We start from the raw sequence: 21,901 nt of genomic DNA, 5'->3' as shown, positions 1-21,901 counted from the left end.
AAAATAACATGATATTCATTAATTAAATCAATTAGTCAACAATGAACCCATAGTTATAGCCTCTGTTCCACTTTTTACCGACACATTAAACTAGATTGAAAAGTTGTTGAATGTGGGTTCCCTGAAGTTCTCATTTTAAATGAAAACAAAATAGTTCTTCCTGCCATCTAGAATTCTTGAGACTTACCCTTTAAAAATACTTTGTTCTGCCACAAATAAGTTTTCAGAGACATCTAGAAGAATGAGTAAGGAGGAAAGGGGTTTTTTTAAAATTTAGTAAACATTCCCTATGATCTGTTCATACCCTTCATGGACTGTACTTGAAACTCCGTTTTCTTCTTGTGCTTTGTTATTGGTTCTGAATCCACATGTACATAGTGATGGTCAGATTGACATTCTCCCACCTATCTTAGCCCTCTTCTACCATTTTCCCTCCCACCTTCCTTATCTCAAAAGAAAGTTTTTTTCATGTGACCGCTGAAGTATATCATCCAAACCTGACCTCCCCAGAACGCATCCAAGAGCCATGGTTATTTCCTCTTCCCAGTCAATCAAAATTGCCATCCCCTCATTGTGTTTATCTTAATACACAACCAGGCATTAAGAAGAAAGCAACTAAATTAATTAAGGTGAATTTTCTGATTCTCCCAAGGAAATTTGCATTTTTAAGGCCATAAAACTAATGTTTTTCTTTCTTTTTCCCCCCAACTTTATTGAGATATAATTGACAAATAAAATTATAATATATGTAAAGTATACAGCATGATGATTTTTTTTTTATAAATTTATTTACTCTATTTATTTACCTTTGGCTGCACTGGGTGTTCGTTGCTGCGCGTGGGCTTTCTCTAGTTGTGGTGAGCGGGGGCTACTCTTCGTTTCAGTGCACAGGCTTCTCATTGCGGTGGCTTGTCTTGTTGTGGAGCATGGGCTCTAGGCGCGCAGGTTTCAGTAGTTGTGGCACACGGGCTCAGTAGTTGTGGCACACAGGCTCTAGAGTGCAGGCTCAGTACTTGTGGCTCACGGGCTTAGTTGCTCCGAGGCATGTGGGATCTTCCCAGACCAGGGCTCGAACCCATGTCCCCTGCATTGGTAGGCGGCTTCTTAACCACTGCGCCACCAGGGAAGTCCCACAGCATGATGATTTCACACTGTGAAAAGACTCCCACAATCAAGTTAATTAACACATCCATCACCTCACATATTTACTTTTTTTTGATGAAAACACTTAAGATCTGCTCTCTTAATAAATTTCAAGTTTAAAACACAGTATTATTAACTACAGTCACCATGCTATACATTAGATCCTTAGAACTTATTCATCATATAACTTTGTTTTCTTTTCCCACTGTTCCTGCCTTGGTCTTTCTTTCTCAAGCTAAGAACTGTCTGTTGTGTTGGTGGGAATCGTATTCCCTAATACACATAGAAATGCAGAAAGTGATCAAAGGAACAGAGTTAAGGAAAGGAAAAGAAAGGGCAAGAAGGGAAGTCTGGATCAGAGAAAGAGAGAATCAAATGAAAAGAGGAGAGATGGAAGAAAACGATGGGGGGATGAAGAGGATACAGGCATTTTATGATGCGCAAGTCTCTTTCCTCAGCACAACTGTGGCATCACACAGCCATTAACTCCATCCTGCCCAGCTCCCCTTGGCATCCACTAATGTATGTCTTCAGTTATGCTTTAGTCCATTTCAGTGTGTGTATGTGTGGGCAATGTCCCACCACCACTACCCGCAGGAAAAAAAGAGCCGTCCCCTTGAATCTTATTTCATACAATTCCATTTTGGTCTTTCTTAAGAAGCCCAGTGTACTCTATAGTCAGACATGTCTGGTTTTAAGCCCTAAATTGATCACCTGGGCAATTACTTAATCTCTCTGAAGCTCAGTTTCCACATCAGTAAGATGGGAAGAGTAAATACACCAACATTATGGTGTCCTTCATAGTGCTTGGTACCTAGTATGCTTTTTTGTAAAATAGTTAATTGTTTAATATAGTACTGTGGAAATTATTATTACTATTATTACTATTACTATTACTATTTCTTCTCCCAGAAAAAGTCTGATTTTCTCGTCCTCTTGCAGAAAACAATTTACTTACCTGCCTCTTCCTTTTCCACCTCTCCAAACTCAGCACTCCCCAACCCTAAAAAAATAAGAAATGGAAAATTTAAAGCACGCATGCCTCCCTGGCTTACATCTGGATGCTCAATGCTCTGCCCTACACTTTTATTCTCACTTTCCTTTTCCCAATTCTCCTAGAATGGAGATTGCACTCCTAGAAGTCCAGATAACAATTAGCCCATGGTCAGTGGCAGCCCCAGTTGTGTTTTGTTTCCTCGGCACATTAGACACGGACAAGAGAGGACCTATTTCTTTCTCCTACTCTTTTTAAGATCTTCCAAAACAAAAGGTGAGTTAGAATCCTTTCAAGCACCAGGAGTCATGCCGGTAATGTCCTAAAGCACTCTGCATTTCCAGATGCGAGTTTCTGCCTGACACTTGAGTACTGACTTTGTATATCTGGCACCTTGGTTTCTACCACTTGAGGAGCTCATCACTGTCTTCTCTGCATCATCATGGCTCCACCTCGATTTCTTTCATGTTTTCCTCTCCTGAGGAGGCCACCACGAGCCTCTCGTCCTCTCCCCTGGGCAGCTGCTCTGTGGATGCATCCATTGGCCGCTCCCTTTAACTAATGGTTAGTGTTCCCTATAAAATAAAGCTACCTTTGATTCTCATTAAATCCTGGCTTTCTTCCCCTAAACCAGCCCATGCAAGCAATTATAATTCCTTTATTTATGTATCCAGGGACATGAGCATTTTGGTGGAGTGAGGATCCGCATCTTTTATCAAATTATTGAAAGGGGCTAAAACTTAAAATAAATGATGGACTGGATAGCATTGCATTGCTTAATCAGCTAATACCTCTTCATTGAGAAGTTAAATTAACTCAGTCACTTGAAAAAATTTTGAATTGCATCTTTAAATTTTTCCAAACTATTTTCCTTACATAAATGTGTGTGTATATATATATATATATATATATACACACATTTTTACATATGCAAGTAAAATAATATATACTATATATACTATTGTATATAATATATATATAATATACAGTATAATCCCACTATAATGAGATAAGTCAGGCTTAAAAATCCAAAACTCAAAAACTTGGGGTCTGGACTTCTCTGGTAGCACAGTAGTTGAGAATCCGCCTGCCAATGCAGAGGACACGGGTTCAAGCCCTGGTCCGGGAAGATCCCACAGGCCGCCGAGCAGCTAAGCCCGTGCGCCACAACTACTGAGCCTACGCTCTAGAGCCCGCGAGCCACAACTACTGAGCCCACGTGCCACAATTACTGAAGCCCGCACTACTAGAGCCCGTGCTCTGCAACAAGAGAAGCCACCACAGTGAGAAGCCCACGCACCTCAACAAAGGGTAGCCCCCGCTCGCAGCAACTAGAGAAAGCCCGTGCGCAGCAATGAAGACCCAATGCAGCCAAAAATAAAAATTAATTAATTAATTAATTTTTAAAAAATACATTAAAAAAAAACCTTGGGATGGTATTATTGCGAGATTAATGAAAAATTATCTTGTAATTATGGGGGGAGGGGAATTTTCATTTTTCACTTATTTGTTTTCATTTATTAGATATGTAGGGAAAAGAAACAAACCTATGTTTATGAACAGTGATATCCCACACTGAATGGAGAAGGTTCCAAACTATCGGAAGGCAGTCATTTCCTAACAAACGCCTGACCCCCAAAAGTTAAGAATTTGGCAATCCCAGCAGGAGAACAGGGAAGACTCTTGCTGCAATGTTAAGGTCAGCCATGGTTCCCCCATGACCAAGTGGGCCTATACACATAACACTATTGCTCTTGAGAAATACAGGTGCGCACACACAGCCATTGTCCCAAAGGCACATCATACTGGATAAAACATGGTTCTCTAAAAAAATCTTAGGTCCTAGTGCAGTGCTAAAGGCAGCAGTACAGACGACCCCCTCCCTGTGGTTGTTTCCCCTAGGGATCTTTGAGGTCCTTTTGATGAAGCTCTTAGGCAGGGCTCCCGAGTCCTTCAGAGACTTTCTAATAGCTTTGAACCTCACGTGACAGAGTCCAAATTTTTATCATCTTCCTTCCAAAAGGCTCCCTTTTCCCATACCAAGTTGCTCCCAGCCCTGTTCTGCAATCTTTAAACCCTGACTAATAGGAGGTGATGCCAGCTCCTCCTGACCAGAAGTCCTAGCCTCGTACCAAGCCAAATGAAGTCAAACAAAACCAAATGACCTTAAATATCTTGTACCCTCTGACCCCAGAAGAGCAGGTTCCTTCCTGACTTGAAAGTACCACTGATAGTAATTCTTTCCAGCTAAAAATGGTTTTCTTACTTTTTAATGGCATTTTCTGTTTCTTAAAGTTTGCCTCATTACGTACCCATATCAATGTATGTATCTGTTTATGTCTATTTACGGTCCCTGAAGAATTAATTGTCTTCTCCCTGGGCTCAAAGTACATTTTAAAGTGGGTCTTACAAGCTAGAGAAACATATTACAAAGCAACATAAGAATTCCAGCCTAGGGATTTCCCTGGTGGTGTAGTGGTTAAGAATCCGCCTGCCAATGCAGGGGACATGGGTTCGAGCCCTGGTCCGGGAAGATCCCACATGCCGCGGAGCAACTAAGCCCGTGCGCCACAACTACAGAGCCTGCGCTCTAGAGCCCACGAGCCACAACTACTGAGCCCACGCGCCACAACTACTGAAGCCCATGTGCCTAGAGCCCTTGCTCTGCAACAAGAGAAGCCACCACAATGAGAAGCCTGCGCACCACAGCGAAGAGTAGCCCCCGCTCACCGCAACTAGAGAAAGCCCGTGTGCAGCAACGAAGACCCAATGCAGCCAAAAATAAATAAATAAATTTATAAAAAATAAATTTAAAAAAATAAAAAATTTAAAAAAAAAGAATTCCAGCCTAATGTTGTGCAAATACGTTCAATGATCAAACTCAGCTGGCATCATATTTCTAGTTCAAATCTGGGTAGGTATCAGGAGCACCTATGGTTCATTTTTAAAGTGCAAATGCTCCACCTCAGCCTCAGATTCAGTAGATCCAGGTAGTATTTGTATTTTTTGTAAAGTCTCCAGGTTGGTGTGATGGGCAGCCACAGCTGAGAATCACTATGGTGGACACTTCTGAGGAAAGATCAAATCCCTGATAATAAGTCCAGCTGGTCGTGACACTAAAACAGTGAGCTCATGGCCCTCATCCCCCAAAAACAAAACTCAAGTTCCAAAAGCAGAAGACGATGTTCAAAGAAAAAGGCAAAGCCAGAAACCCATTATAGCCATTTATTTTAGTGACAGCATTTTCCTACTTTCAGGAGCTCATCTAGATAAAAGACTAAGAGATAAAAGCAAACGCAATTATATTTTGCCTCAGGAAAGAGCTCTGAATACTTCTTTATTATATTGCCAGAGATTAGGACAAGAATGTAAATCTGCGAAAGTCCTACTAGAGGCTTCTTTCATTAACAGAAATGGAAACAGGCATTTATACGCCACCAATAAATCAATTAAAGGAGGAAAGGAGCTTGAAATGGCCTTCATTGCACTTATTAACTTTGGGGATTACAGCAGTTGGTGATGGCTAGACCCTGCATCTTCCTGTCATTCACCTGGAGCAAATGGAAGGAGATAAAGCCTGGGAAGAGTCTCATCACACTAAACATGAAATCTGCAAGTCTTGTGTTTGCTAAAGTGAAGCAGAAGCAAAGCAGAGCCAGACTTTTCTAAAAACATTGTCGGCTTTTGTGGATTTAAAATGTGAGAATGTGAATCAGTGTGTGAGTTGGTGTGTTTATATGTGTCTGGGTTTACATAAATCCTGATGCTGGGAATTATTTTAATCTCTATGATAATTTCCAGTACGATAATGTTTTAAAATGGGAGAATTCCATTAAGAAGTAGCATTCAAACGAATTTCTCAGTGACATTTGAGAGTGATGTGGACCCTTCCTCTCTAGGCTCCTTTCGGACTGTTAATCACCAACTTCTGTCAACTTCTTTTCAGTTTATCAGTTTCAGAAAATCTTCATTTGTGTTGAACAGTGGCAGCTGGAATAAGATTACTGGCAATTAGAATCCAAACTAGCCGAGGAATTTCAAAATTAAAGGCAAAAAAAAAAAAAAATGGATTCAATTTCCTGCCCTGCCAGACAATACTTTGTTTTTGGGGCAACCACTTCACCTGCCTAGTCTCAAGTTCTTCAGCTAGAATTTGAGAGTAATAATATCTCTTCAACTTCCTCACCAGGTTATAGGGAAAAGCATTTTATAATCTTCAGAAAGTTATACAAATGGAAGGCACCATTAGTTTAAGCTTCTACCTTTAAAATGTCTTATATGTCATGTGTAATAGAAATGTCTGTTTATTACTGATGATGTTGGATTAAAGACGTGTCGTGAAGGATGTGATATTTCAGTGTGAACTTCTCACTATGCCAAAATAAAATGCACTTTTCTTCCAACACTCTGTGCCTCACATTTGGATTTTATTCTTTATTTCTTGCTGGTTCCCACACTGTTCTACTCTATTATTTCATCCCTCCCCCCTATATAGGGGCTAAGAGGTGGAGCCCTCCCTATCCAGCTTTTAGCCTCTTTTAATGACTGTGCTGGAAGAAGGGTGACTTGGTGACCTCACCTCCTACAAACTCACTGTGCCATGAGTTCAGCAGAATGTTTTCTAATATATGTGAAGTGCTGTGGGCAAGCAAAAGCTGAGGTCCTCTCCTCTGCTGTTCTCCACATGACCTGCCAATCACCAAGTCCTATCAGATGTGTCCTAAATCTCTCTCAAGTCAGTCCTTTAGCATAAGACATATTAGTTTCACTCCTGAATCATGGAAGTGTCCAGCTAACTGGACTCTTCCATTACTCATGGGTTTCTATCCCCTACCCTCCTGCCTACCCAAATCTTTTCTCCACTCGACATGCTGGAGCAATCTTGCCAAAACCTAAATCTGTGTACATCAATTCCCTGCTAAAACCTTGGATGGTACCTAGCCTCCCGTAGGAAAGTCCTATACTGTCTAGACTTGACAAATAAGGCTTTCTAGATCAGGTGCTTGTTCGCCTCTCACTTGCACTCAGCAATACTGAACTATTCCCAGTTGCCAAATGCACCATATACCCTTTCTCAAGCTCCATGCTTTTTTTTAGTGATTCTTTCTAACTATAATTGCCCTCTCTCCACCCTTTTCTATCTGGAACATTCCTATTCATCCTTTAAAACTCTGCTCCAGAGTCATCCTTTCTTTGATGTCTCTTTCGAATCTTCCCATACATAAACTACTATATCTAGCAGTATATACTTTCATTATAGTACGTATTACACCAAATTATATTTATTTGTTAGAATAATTTGTTTCCCCTTCTGGACTGTGAGCTTCTTCAGGGCAAGGATCAGGTCTTACTCATCTTTGGATCTCAAGAAGCTAACAGTGGTCTGACCAATTATAGCTACATTATAAATATTTCTTAAGTGAATGAAAGGATGGATTCTCATAAGTGAAAACAATACACACCCTGTGTAATCTGTGGGACTGAGTGCTAGTAAAAGAAACATCTGACGGGGCTCATCCCTTATTTATCATTGTTAGTCCTTGTTATACTTTTGACATTTCTGCAATCTTCTGGTAAAACTCTAAGGTAAGCATCTCATCTACATGAAGGAGCAACAGACACTGACCAAATCAGGCCTGTTGGTGAGCCATGCACCTTGTGATATTAGTATTGTCATAGATGGGTTATTTTTCCCTTCATCTCCTCCATATGACTCTGGGCAGCTGTCCTTATACTGAAATTCATGAAAAGTCAAGCTTCTTGACAATTTCAGAAGCAAAAAGCTCTGAAAAGCTCTTCCTCCTTCCTCTACTGAAATTTTTGCTCTTCTTTCTTTCTAAAACGATGAGAATATAGTCAGGCATTGTGTATCCCAAGACCCACTGATCAGAGTTAAATTGGAAACTAAGGAGCCCACAGTGGTGCTTTTTGCCTATTTGATTCATGAGCTCACTGTGTCCACGAGTCCCTCTGTGGAATCAGTGTAAGCTGGAAACTGGCATGCCTCCATTTTTACTATTATGACTGCAATCGATGGGGAATAAATGAATATTCTCCATTTTATCCAACTGCGCCGCTTCCCAGAAAACTCTGGGGGGAAAATGAGAGGTGTGCTATTTTTCCTTTTATATTCATAATTATTTTCCAGGCTTTCCATTATTTTACACCACTGAGTTTTTCTTTCTTTTCCTCATAAGGTACACATTTTACTTAGAAGTGAGAATTAATACCTATTGTGTAACTAATGATTATTCTTTTATGAGTTAATTAACCAAAATTGATGAATAGACGAAAAGGTGACATCAATGTAGTTTGCATGTATTTCAACCTCTGTTTCATAAGACAAGATTTTACTGTAAAATGCATGGTTCAAGATTATTTTAAAAATATAAATTGGTTTCTCTTATTTCAAATAATTAATCTCTGAAACTAATACAATTGGAATTTCACTCTTCTATGAGTCAGTTTTTGAAAATATAATTGAAAGTCCATTTTGGGGAAAGAAAACTTATTTTTCTTTTCTCTCTCTTTCCTCTTTTTTTTCTGTTTTATTCTTTTGTTCAATAAATAGTAACTGGACATAGTATCTGTTGACTGGATTTGGCTAGACACTGTGAAGAATTTAAAATTTTCAGTTACTGCCCCTAAAAACCTTACAGAGACACACAAAAAGTTAACTAAAAGAAGAGATGTCACAGACAGTACCAAGTGAGTATTAAGGGCAGTAACTCTGCAAGTTCACAAGCCAGTCTTTACCTCCCTGACATTTTCTTTTTTTTTTTTTAACATCTTTATTGGAGTATAATTGCTTTACAATGGTGTGTTAGTTTTTGCTTTATAACAAAGTGAATCAGCTATACGTATACATATATCCCCATATCTCTTCCCTCTTGCATCTCCCTCCCACCCGCCCTATCCCACCCCTCTAGGTTGTCACAAAGCACCGAGCTGATCTCCCTGTGCTACGTGGCTGCTTCCCACTAGCTATCTATTTTACATTTGGTAGTGTATATAAGTCCATGCCTCTCTCTCACTTCGTCCCAGTTTACCCTTCCCCCTCCCCTGCTCCCTGACATTTTCAAACAGAGCTTTCCAGCCTGCCATCCTTTGTGATTTATTTTTAATGGTTCTTCTCATCTCAATCCAACATATAGACAGATGCAGGAACATATCCTGATTCTATCCCCTATCTCTATACTGCTTCAGCTCTACTTCTGAGCTCTTGAAATAAAAACTGGAAGCTCTCCCCAGACTAGTTTGTGAATATCAGATTATTATCTGCCCACTTCCTCTGGAGGAAAGGAGATGGGTTACGTGATTCAGGAAGCGTGTGTTTTTCTCCTGATTTCTATATATCAACCATACCTGCACCTTTAAAATCTCATAAAAAGAAAGTATTGGACTGTGTTCAGCACTGCATCGTTACCAAGTTGAGGAAGCTTCATCAACAACTCTGTGCTTTTCCAGTTATTACTGAAGCCTGACCTTGGTTATATTATCACCCATTGTGAATGGATACACACTCTTAACTCTGTAAACTAAGGCCGTTCCATGCCCTTCTTTCCTTTCCTAGCAATAGGCAAATAATCCTTAACTCGTAGAAGCAACCGGAGAGGCTGTTTGACCAGTTTGTCTGACATCACGTTTTGCTTCTCCACCAATTTTCTTCTTTTCGTCCCCAGTGAGTCACCATCTTTTGAGCAGTCTTCTGCAAGCACAGCGGGCCCTCCATATCTGTGGGGTCCACACTGAGGACTCAACCAACTCCCCGTCAAAGGCAGAGCCAGAGGACCAACCGTACAACACTGTTTTGTATAAGGGACTTGAGCATGTGAGGATTTTGGTATTGGGGAAGCAGGGGAGAGGCTGGAACCAATCCCCTGTGGATACCAAGGGAGGATTGTAGTTCCCTTAAATTTACCCCCAGGTAGTCAACCTCTCTCGCATTCACATATCTCTCTTTACACTTCTACAGCTATAGTTGCCTCATTGTGTTTTCATTGCTTTTATGCTTCTGTATCTCACTACTAGAGTGTAAGCACCCTGAGGGCAGGAACTGTGACTTCATCTCTGTTGTATACCCAGAGCTTAGTTTTTGGTTCCTGGAGTATAGAAGGCACTCAATAAACATTTGTTAAGTGAATGCTCAGCGTCGAGAAAGAGGCATAACAGACTATGGAGATTCAGAGGAGAGTAACCAAACCATCATAGAGAGTGCAGGAAAATTTCAGAGGAAGATACAGCTAAACTGAGACCTGAAGGATAACTGCAACTTATCCATTCATAGGCTGAGGGCAATCCAGACAAAAATAATAACAATAACATGAGCAAAATTCATATTTGAAAAAGAAGAGGGTCCATTGAAAGCCAGAAAGATCAGCTGTGCCTTCTGTTTACCATGCCTGAATCAAAACATATATATATGTACACAAGTGTATGTATATATGTGTGTGTGAGAGAGAAAACCTTAGTTTTTAAAAGCTTAATTTGCTATAACAAAAAATCAACTCCATCAACCTATAAAACACGTATATTTAGCCCCAAACCCTCTATCGGGCTAAACAACATTTCCATTAACTTTCTCATTATTTTCTTTTTCCTTAAGTCAAATTTTAATGTTTTAAATTTTTTTTAAATTCTCCATTTTAACTGTTGGTGTTTTCATAGTATTTTTTAAGTAGTTCTGTTGCAGACGATAGTATGGTTAAGTAGAGAGAGGTGAACCTAACCACTTTGCCTGAGATTATTATGTATAGAAAAACAGTTGCAGGTTCCAAACACTTAAATTAGAAATGAACATTTAGGAAATGACCTGCTTCTAAATTGAGGTTTTGGGTGCACACAGGACAAGCTGTAACAGAATGTAGTGGAAAGCAGACTGGTCTTGGAGTACACACGTCTACACCATTTCCTTTACTATGTCCATGAGACTCTCGATCTCATCATTTCTTGAATGGGATCTGTAATATCTGCTCTATATTATTCGTAGGTATTCCCAAAATTGAAAGAGGAACTCTGTGAAATGCATCACCTAACAGATGGTAGAGGGTTGTATTCCGTTATAGCACAAGGTGATCTGCTATTGTAGTTATTTGTACATTAGAAAATAAAAATTTTACACCCCCTCCCACAACTACAACATTATATATGGAAAATATGTACAACCATTTAAGTTAGTCAAAGTAAAGCTATTCTTTTTACAGACACAGTTTTAAGTAGTTGGTGTCTACGTCTGTGGCATGACCACAGCAAGTGTGTTTACGTAGAAATGGCTGTTTGCCTTATTAACATGAGGCTAATACACACTGTAACTATTTTGTCTCATAGAATGATTGAAGATAGTGGGAAAAGAGGAAATACCATGGCAGAAAGAAGACAGCTGTTTGCAGAGATGAGTAAGTATGGAACTTTGAAGGAACACCCTTGAATACTCATGGAAGGCTGGAAACAACCACTTAATCCTTATGACATTTGTACTTTTCCCTAAAATTCTGAAGTCTTTACATAAAATGTATGTTTAGGCATTTTTGCCTCCTCTTGGGTAAGAATTAAATTAGACAGTGAATCATCATAATTTGTTACTAGGACTGTATATCTTATATGAAAGAAAAGGGTTCGTGGACCTGAATGTATATATACATACACGGATGCTTAATAAACACTATTTAGTGTTGGCATTAATACAATCCACTAAACTTCAAAGTCTGTGTTCATTTCCCTGTACTACCACAGGGTCTGGCACATTGCGGCAACAGATAAAAATTTTGAAATGAATCATTGAATGTCTTACCCACAAAACGATATCATATGTTCATATGGGAAAGAGGAGTCAGGCGTGATTACCAGATCAAACTATAAGCTGTCATTTGAACTTCATGCAACGGGGGACAAGCTGTCCTACAAACTAGTTTCTAAAAAGTGAAAAGGAAAACAAAAGTTTAAAAGAGCTTGGAGGTGACCTGCTATGCAAGGAAAACCAAACCAAGACTATATTTACTGACTCCAATGGAGAACTCATTAAATAAAGATTGTTGGTTTATGTAAATGCAAGGTTGCTGTGTAAGTAATTGGGTGGTAGTATCTCCTTCTAGACCATTTTTCCTATTCATAAGGAAGAAGAACTTGACATTGCGGGGGAAAGCACACATCTCAAATTAAATGTTATAAAGAAAAAAGTACGATTCTCTTATGGACTTTTTATCTCTCCTTCCCTGCAGAAGGAATGAGGATGAGCAGAAGTGAGTTGTAAGCCTTTTACTCCGGGAAGGCAAGAGAAAAAATTAGGCTTCTACTGAAGACTGGAACTGATTGGCAAGAATGAGGGTCAGAGCAGATAAAGGAAAGCCCCAGATAATAAGATTCACATTTTCCTTTATCATTTCCCAATAATCTGGAGGCACCAAGACAGCGTTAGAACTAACAAAGAGGAAAGAAAATTAAAATTGATGTGGAGAATCTCAATCATGCTCCTTGCTTTTTCCACTTTTAGAAACATATCTAAAGTGCCTGTGACAGTTTCAGCCATGACCTTCCAATTTCCATGTCTGATACTGTAGCTTCACTTCTGGCCTGACCAGTCATCTGGAACTGTGACCTTTGTTGATACAAATCTAACAGAGGAAGGAACCTAGTTACTGCCTGGCCATCTAAACAAAATCCAAAGCAGCACAGGTATCCTCTCGTATCATAGATTCTTAGACTGAAAAGGCAAGAGCTATGTATATCATGGGCCAGTGTTTTGTCAGAAAAAGAAAAAAACTATTAATTTTTAACATAGAAAAGCAATAAAGTCTTAGAGGAAATCTTTAAATTTATCATTGTTACATTAAAGACCGTATTAGCCAACAGACTGTAAGAATTTTAAAAGTGTGCTTATGTCATGATTTTATAAAATTTATCTGAATTTAAGTACATAATCCCAGCTCCTTCTACACCTGGTGCAGTGCCTGGCACAGACAAACACATATGTCACAAATGTCTTTTGAATTAAACTTTGTCCAACTCAAAGAAAGATCAACATAAGTTTTATAGCCATAGAAACAGAAAAGCTCTAAATTTTTCAAATGAGAGAGACTTAGGAAAATTGTGCATTCATTTCCCAAATTGTAACTTAACCTTTTCATAGAAGCTTCTCAGGGAGGTCATACAGTTTATTAAATCATTTTGAGTTCTCCTGATTAGTGATCAAAATAGTTAAGCAAGCCACACAGATATGTATCTTTCTTCCTTTCTTCCTCTCTTCAAAAGCAAGTAAACACATCTGACCTTAACAATTCATTAGTGAGCATCGTGTTCAGATTAACACTGAATAGGACACACGTCCACAGTAAGTGGGATTCTGCCAGATAAAGCAGTTGGCTGATTTCAACAGGAGAAATTGACTTTGATAGACTGTCAGACAAAAGAGAAATGTAATCTCATTGAGAATGTGTTAAATATTTGAAAAATATATGGGTTACCCCAGCTCTATCAGCAGGACACCAAAGAAACACAAGGAAACTATTATCAGAGAAGACTGACATTGAAACTTAGAAAGTAACTCCTTCCAGGAATCTATGATGTCTAGACAGGGAGCTGAAAAAGAAGGAAGAACTTGTAAATCTGGTCAGCTAAGTATTACCTAGAAGTAGTTCTTTTTAAACATGAAAGGAAAGTGCCAAAGAGCTTCCTGGTTTTGGAAATTGCAAATGTCACAGGAAAAAAAAAAAGGAGTTAAGAAGGCAGGGAAGACTTTTTTCAATACTATTGTGAGAGGGGAGAGAGATGGAACTCAGCTCTGCCGGAACCAAAGACAGGAGGGTTTCTAAGCACTGGGGTGAGCTAGAGCAGAAGTACTGGAGGATACCAGAGGGGAAGTTGGTCAACTGTGTTTACTCATTGTCACAATGAGGAAGTTAGGCTCCTACCCTCCCACAGACACTAGGAGATCTCCTTCAATGATTTCATTTTCAAGGAATGGCTCCCAGTCCTTGAGAAAGATATTCCTGGGTTGCAAAACTGGCAAAAGTCTGGGAGGTTTACATCTTTAAAGGGACAGAAAAAGAATTTACAAAGGAAAGTTTTGTAGAAAAGTAAGTGCTCCAAGAAAACAGAGATCAAAGACCTAGAGTCAGGAAGAAACCTGTCTAAAGTTTAGTCAAGCTAAGGGGAACCTTACAAAAGCAAAGAGCAGAGAACACAGAAAACAGGGTAATGATTTTTTTTAATTTAATTTAATTTTTTTTATACTGTAGGTTCTTATTAGTCATCCATTTATACACATCAGTGTATACATGTCAATCTCAATCTCCCAATTCAGCACACCACCACCCCACCCCTGCTGCTTTCCCCCCTTGGTGTCCATACATTTTTGCTCTACTTCTGTGTCTCAATTTCTGCTCTGCAAACCGGTTCATCTGTACCATTTTCTAGGTTCCACATATATGTGTTAATATACGATATTTGTTTTTCTCTTTCTGACTTACTTCACTCTGTATGACAGTCTCTAGATGCATCCACGTCTCTACAAATAACCCAATTTCATTCCATTGTATATATGTACTACACCTTCTTTATCCATGCGTCTGCCGATGGGCATTTAGGTTGCTTCCATGACCTGGCTATTGTAAATAGTGCTGCAATGAACATTGGGGTGCATATGTCTTTTTGAATTATGGTTTTCTCCGGGTATATGCCCAGTAGTGGGATTGCTGGGTCATATGGTAATTCTATTTTTAGTTCTTTAAGGAACCTCCATACTGTTCTCCATAGTGGCTGTATAAATTTACATTCCCACCAACAGTGCAAGAGGGTTCCCTTTCCTCCACACCCTCTCCAGCATTTATTGTTTGTAGATTTTTTGATGATGACCATTCTGACCAGTGTGAGGTGATACCGCATTGTAGTTTTGATTTGCATTTCCCTAATAATTAATGATGTTGAGCAGCTCTTCATGTGCCTCTTGGCCATCTGTATGTCTTCTTTGGAGAAATGTCTTTTTAGGTCTTCTGCCATTTTTGGATTGGGTTGTTTGTTTTTTTTAATATTGAGCTCCATGAGCTGTTTATATATTTTGGAGATTAATCCTTTGTCCGTTCATTCATTTGCAAATATTTTCGCCCATTCTGAGGGTTGTCTTTTGGTCTTGTTTATGGTTTCCTTTGCTGTGCAAAAGCTTTTAAGTTTCATTAGGTCCCATTTGTTTATTTTTGTTTTTATTTCCATTACTCTAGGAAATGGATCAAAAAAGATCTTGATGTGATTTATGTCAAACAGTGTTCTTCCTATGTTTTCCTCTAAGAGTTTTATAGTGCCCGGTCTTACATTAGGTCTCTAATCCATTTTGAGTTTATTTTTGTGTATGGTGTTAGGGAGTGTTCTAATTTCATTCTTTTACATGTAGCTGTCCAGTTTTCCCAGCACCACTTATTGAAGAGACTGTCTTTTCTCCATTGTATATCCTTGCCTCCTTTGTCATAGATTAGTTGACCATAAGAGCGTGGGTTTATCTCTGGGCTTTCTATCCTGTTCCATTGATCTATATTTCTGTTTTTGTGCCAGTACCATATTGTCTTGATTACTGTAGCTTTGTAATATATGCTGAAGTCAGGGAGTCTGATTCCTCCAGCTCCATTTTTTTCCCTCAACACTGCTTTGGCTATTCGGGGTCTTTTGTGTCTCCATACAAATTTTAAGATTTTCTGTTCTAGTTCTGTAAAAAATGCCATTGGTACTTTGATACGGATTACATTGAATCTGTAGATTGCTTTGGGTAGTATAGTCATTTTCACAATATTGATTCTTCCAATCCAAGAACATGATATATCCCTCCATCTGTTGGTATCATCTTTAATTTCTTTCATCAGTGTCTTATAGTTTTCTGCATACAGGTCTTTTGTTTCCCTAGGTACGTTTATTCCTAGGTATTTTATTCTTTTTGTTGCAGTGGTAAATGGGAGTGTTTCCTTAATTTCCCGTTCAGATTTTTCATCATTAGTGTATAGGAATGCAAGAGATTTCTGTGCATTAATTTTATATCCTGCTACTTTACCAAATTCATTGATTAGCTCTAGTAGTTTTCTGGTGGCATCTTTAGGATTCTCCATGTATAGTATTATGTCATCTGCAAACAGTGACAGTTTTATTTCTTCTTTTCCAATTTGGATTCCTTTTATTTTTTTTTCTTGTCTGATTGCTCTGGCTAGGACTTCCAAAACTATGTTGAATAACAGTGGTGAGAATGGACATCCTTGTCTTGTTCCTGATCTTAGAGGAAATGCTTTCAGTTTTTCACCATTGAGCATGATGTTTGCTGTGGGTTTGTCATGTATGGCCTTTATTATGTTGAGGTAGGTTCCCTCTATGCCCACTTTCTGGAGAGTTTTTATCATAAATGGGTGTTGAATTTTGTCAAAAGCCTTTTCTGCATCTATCGAGGTGATCATATGGTTTTTATTCTTCAATTTGTTAATATGGTGTATCACATTGATTGATTTGCATATATTGAAGAATCCTTGCATCCCTCGGATAAATCCCACTTGACCTGGTGTATGATCCTTTTAATGTGTATTTGGATTCTGTTTGCTGGTATTTTGTTGAGGATTTTTGCATCTATATTCATCAGTGATATTGGTCTGTAATTTTCTTTTTTTGTAGTATCTTTGTCTGGTTTTGGTATCAGGGTGATGGTGGCCTCATAGAATGAGTTTGGGAGTGTTCCTTCCTCTGCAATTTTTTGGAAGAGTTTGAGAAGGATGGGTGTTAGCTCTTCTTTAAGTGTTTGATAGAATTCACCTGTGAAGCCATCTGGTCCTGGACTTTTGTGTGTTGGAAGATATTTAATCACAGTTTCAATTTCATTACTTGTGATTGGTCTGTTCATATTTTCTATTTCTTCCAGGTTCAGTCATGGAAGGTTATACCTTTCTAAGAATTTGTCCATTTCTTCCAGGTTGTCCCTTTTATTGGCATAGTGTTGCTTGTAGTAGTCTCTTAAAATGCTTTGTATTTCTGCAGTGTCTGTTGTAACTTCTCCTTTTTCATTTCTAATTTTATTGATTTGAGTCCTCTCCCTCTTTTTCTTGATGAGTCTGGCTAATGGTTTATCAATTGTGTTTATCTTCTCAAAGAACCAGCTTTTAGTTTTCCTGATCTTTGCTATTGTTTTCTTTCATTCTATTTCATTTATTTCTGCTCTGATCTTTATGATTTCTTTCCTTCTGCTAACTTTGGGTTTTGTTTGTTCTTCTTTCTCTAGTTCCTTTAGGTGTAAGTTTAGATTGTTTATTTGAGATTTTTCTTGTTTCTTGAGGTAGGCTTGTATGGCTATAAACTTCCCTCTTAGAACTGCTTTTGCTGCATCCCATAGGTTTTGGATCATCGTGTTTTCATTGTCATTTGTCTCTAGGTATTTTTTGATTTCCTCTTTGATTTCTTCTGTGATCTCTTGGTTATTTAGTAATGTATTGTTTAGCCCCCATGTGTTTGTCTTTTTTACTTTTTTTTCCCTGTAATTCATTTCTAATCTCATAGCGTTGTCAGAAAAGATGCTTGATATGATTTCAGTTTTCTTAAATTTACTGAGGCTTGATTTGTGACCCAAGATATGATCTATCCTGGAGAATGTTCTGTGTGCACTTGAGAAGAAAGTGTACTCTGCTGTTTTGGGATGGAATATCCTACAAATATCAATTAAATCTACCTGGTCTATTGTGTCCTTTAAAGCTTGTGTTTCCTTATTAATTTTCATTTTGGATGATGTGTCCATTGGTGTAAGTGAGGTGTTAAAGTCCCCCACTATTATTGTGTTACTGTTGAGTTCCTCTTTTATAGCTGTTAGAAGTTGCCTTATGTATTGAGGTGCTCCTATGTTGGGTGCATATATATTTATAATTGTTATATCTTCTTCTTGGATTGATCCCTTGATCATTATGTAGTGTCCTTCCTTATCTCTTGTAACATTCTTTATTTTAAAGTATATTTTGTCTGATATGAGTTATGCTACTCCAGCTTTCCTTTTATTTCCACTTGCATGGAATATCTGTTTCCATCCCCTCACTTTCAGTCTGTATGTGTCCCTAGGTCTGAAGTGGGTCTCTTTTAGACAGTATATATATAGGTCTTGTTTTTGCATCCATTCAGCAAGCCTGTGTCTTTTGGTTGGAGCATTTAATCCATCCACGTTTAAGGTAATTATCAATATGTTTGTTCCTATTACCATTTCCTTAATTGTTTTGGGTTTGTTTTTGTAGATCCTTTTCTTCTCTTGTGTTTCCCAGTTAGAGAAGTTCCTTTAGCATTTGTTGTAGAGCTGGTTTGGTGGTGCTGAATTCTCTTAGCCTTTGCTTGTCTGTAAAGCTTTTGATTTCTCCATCGAATCTGAATGAGATCCTTGTCGGGTAGAGTAATCTTGGTTGTACGTTCTTCCCTTTCATCACTTTAAGTATATCATGCCACTCCTTTCTGGCTTGTAGAGTTTCTGCTGAGAAATCAGCTGTTAACCTTATGGGAGTTCCCTTGTATGTTACTTGTCATTTTTCCCTTGCTGCTTTCAATAATTTTTCTTTGTCTTTAATTTTTGCTTAGTTGATTACTATGTGTCTCAGTGTGTTTCTCCTTGGGTTTATCCTGTATGGGACTCTCTGCCCTTCCTGGACTTGGGTGGCTATTTCCTTTCCCATGTTACAGAAGTTTTTAATTCTAATCTCTTCAAATATTTTCTCTGGTCCTTTCTCTCTCTCTTCTCCTTCTGGGACCCCTATAATGTGAATGTTGTTGTGTTTGATGTTGTCCCAGAGGTCTCTTAGGCTGTCTTCATTTCTTTTCATTCTTTTTTCTTTATTCTGTTCTGCAGCAGTGAATTCCACCATTCTGTCTTCCAGGTCACTTATCCGTTCTTCTGCCTCAGTTATTCTGCTACTGATTCCTTCTAGTGCAGTTTTCATTTCAGTTACTGTATTGTTCATCTCTGTTTCTTTGTTCTTTAATTCTTCTAGATCCTTGTTAAACATTTCTTGCATCTTCTTGATCTTTGCCTCCATTCTTTTTCTGAGGTCCTGGATCATCTTCACTATCATTATTCTGAATTCTCTTTCTGGAAGATTAGCTATCTCAGTTTCATTTAGTTGTTTTTCTGGAGTTTTATCTTGTTCCTTCATCTGGTACATAGCCCTCTGCCTTTTCATCTTGTCTATCTTTCTTTGAATGGGGTTTTTGTCCACAGGCTGCAGGATTGTAGTTCTTCTTGCTTCTGCTGTCTGCCCTCGGGTAACAATTGATAAGAAGAACAATTGATAAGAATTTTGGCAAATTCAGGTGACTGCGGCACATACACGTGTTAAACATCTACTCGGAGCTCATAACCACAAGCAGCAGAAGCAAAAATAAGAACAAAAAGGCAAAGGAACAAAATTAGGAGTAGCACAGACTCACAAATAAGCCAAAAAATAAAACTATACCAAAAAAAAAAAAATTGTGTGGCCACATACTTTGATTAAAGCAATTTTGGGCAAGTTGCCCTAAACCAAAATTTCCCCTCAGTATAATGCCCTAATTATCCGTTTGCTTAGTACCTTAGATTAAAACTGAAAAGTAGTTTTCAGTTAAATGTAAATGTCATTCTCACCTTGGCCTTTTCAGCCATCAAGTAAGTTTATCAGGTCAAATAATTTTATCCAACTGGTTTTTAGCAGAATAAATTGTTCTCGGAGTCAAGCTCCCTTTCTTCTCTGTTCTTCTGCTCTGAGAGCACATTTACTCTGCTTTGTATCACACTTACTTACAAAGAATTTACAAAGGAAAGTTTCTGTATCACTCATTCACATGAACTTCTCCTTAGGGATGGACACTGGACCTTTCCCTTCAAACCCATCCAGCTTAGATGCTGAATCAGTGTTGGTTTAAAAGCGTCGGAGCACAGGATAAGTAGGTTTTAATGGGAGGGAAATAATTGGAAAACACTCTTTCAGAACATGGAAGCCTGCCTAACAAGATGAGGAAGGTCCTGGGGAGAAAGCAGAGTGATACCAGTGGGCTCTGAGTGGAGGAGGGACCAGAAACCAAAGGGAGGCAAATGGAGGTGCTCAACAAACACTGTTGCATGGTTCAAAGGCAGACTGTCCTTCTTCAGAATGTTGACAGCAGTCAGCATGTGCATAGTTGGAATGGCACCTGAAGAATGATTTTGCAATGCACACTATGAGTTTTAGGAAAACTGATTTCAAAAATTCAAGGAAATGATGTGAATGATCCCACTCCCATGAGCCATGGTGGATACAGTGACTATTTTCACTTTCATCCTCATTTCTCATGCTCTTCAGCACTTGGGGGCTGTCAACACCATGGGTCACCATCCTGGAAATTCTTCCTTATGTCACCACCGTAGTCTGGTCTCCTGTTTTTTCTGACCACTCTACTTCTCTTTTTCTGTCTCTTAGTAGCCTCCAGACCCCCTGAAGTCAGATTTTAACCAAAGTTTTGTTCTTGACCAATTCTCTCCCTATACAGTTTGACTTTCTCTCAAGACTTCACTGTTACTGTTATGGTTCTCAAGTGTTCAAGGCGTCCTTCAAATCCGCATCCCATGTTCTCAGGAACCAGCTTATCCAGAATAGTCAGCATGTAAAGTCAGTGTCCCTTCCAGACTTGGCTTCTCACTGTCAAATCTTCTGCTGATGAAGCACCTTGAGATAGGCTCACCATTAGCTCCATTAACTCCCCATCATAACAAAACAATGTCCCACCAAGGCTGCCACTTTACAGTATTTCCAAAGCCACACAGTCCTTGAACAACTACCAAGGGCGCTGTTCAGAAGTGGAGAGAAAGTTTCTAGCCCCAAATTTGTGCCTCATTTTGTTATCTAGAATGTGGAATAGGCCTACTTGTGCACACAGTCTCCCCTTGGGAAATATTCCCAGTCCTGGCTCAGTTATGGCACTTTGGTACATTTTATATGTTTATTAATAATTCCTGGAATATAGTCCATATTAAGGAGTTCCATATCCATATATCCAACTGACACTGGATATCTCCACTCGGACATCCCACAAGCAACTCAAACTCTGTAAGCCCAAAACTAAACCCTTCATCTTCCCACACCTACAGACCTGTTCCCCCTTGTTGGTGCCTTAGCTCAATGAGGGCCACCCCATCCCACTGATTTGTCTAAGGTAGAAAGTTGAGCATTATCTTTGACCCCAGAACTCCTTTGCCTGCTCTCTCTCCCTCTCTTTCTCTCTTTCTGTCTGTCTCTCTCACACACATATACACACACACACACACATCCAGTCAATCATCAAGCATGAAAAAGAGTTTAGACATGGAGTTCATAGGCTTCATCTTTATTCTATAAATATTTGTTGGGTGAGTTTGAAAAATGAGTAAGAAATTTAAGAATCTGAATGATTTTATGAAAGGTTTTATAAATGAGCTATAAAAACATATAAGGCAAAACATATATGAATTGTGTGAAACTGTTCAAAGTGTAATGAATGAAGCTAAAGCCAAAAATTAGATAAGACGGGTTGGTTGGTTGGCTGGCTGGCTTGCTGGCTGGATGAATGGATGGATGGATGGATGGATGGATGGGTGGAAGGAATGAAAGAAGGCAGGAGGAAGGAAGGGACAGAGGGGGGAGAAAAAATCTTGAAAAGAAGAGCTAAAGAAAGGAAAAACAGGATTTGCAGAAGGTAACAATGTGATCAATCAGAATTTCTGAACTTGCATCTTTGCTTTCCTCTTTATCATTTTTTTCCAGCTTTGAGGAGATGTTGCAAGAGCATCAACTT

The 21,901-nt window shown here is 38.8% G+C and overlaps 1 protein-coding gene across 39 annotated transcripts in view; it reads left to right on the top strand.

The window, feature by feature from the left end:
- The window catches only part of DTNA (dystrobrevin alpha), a 387,334-nt gene that overhangs the window by 246,225 nt on the left and 119,208 nt on the right, over window positions 1–21,901 (top strand). For all 39 annotated transcript variants that reach the window (XM_082416073.1, XM_082416058.1, XM_082416049.1 and 36 more), the window contains one exon: window positions 11,465–11,532. In XM_082416073.1, the coding sequence (XP_082272199.1) occupies window positions 11,466–11,532 (67 nt within the window). In that variant the 5' untranslated portion in view covers window position 11,465. The remainder of the gene's footprint in view (window positions 1–11,464; window positions 11,533–21,901) is intronic.

The sequence above is a fragment of the Balaenoptera physalus genome, assembly GCF_965194825.1.
Source record: "Balaenoptera physalus genome assembly, chromosome: 12".
In the NCBI taxonomy this organism is placed as follows: Eukaryota; Metazoa; Chordata; class Mammalia; order Artiodactyla; family Balaenopteridae; genus Balaenoptera; species Balaenoptera physalus.
The sequence above is the reverse complement of the archived record's forward strand: the minus strand, read 5'-3'. Positions and strand labels throughout refer to the sequence as shown.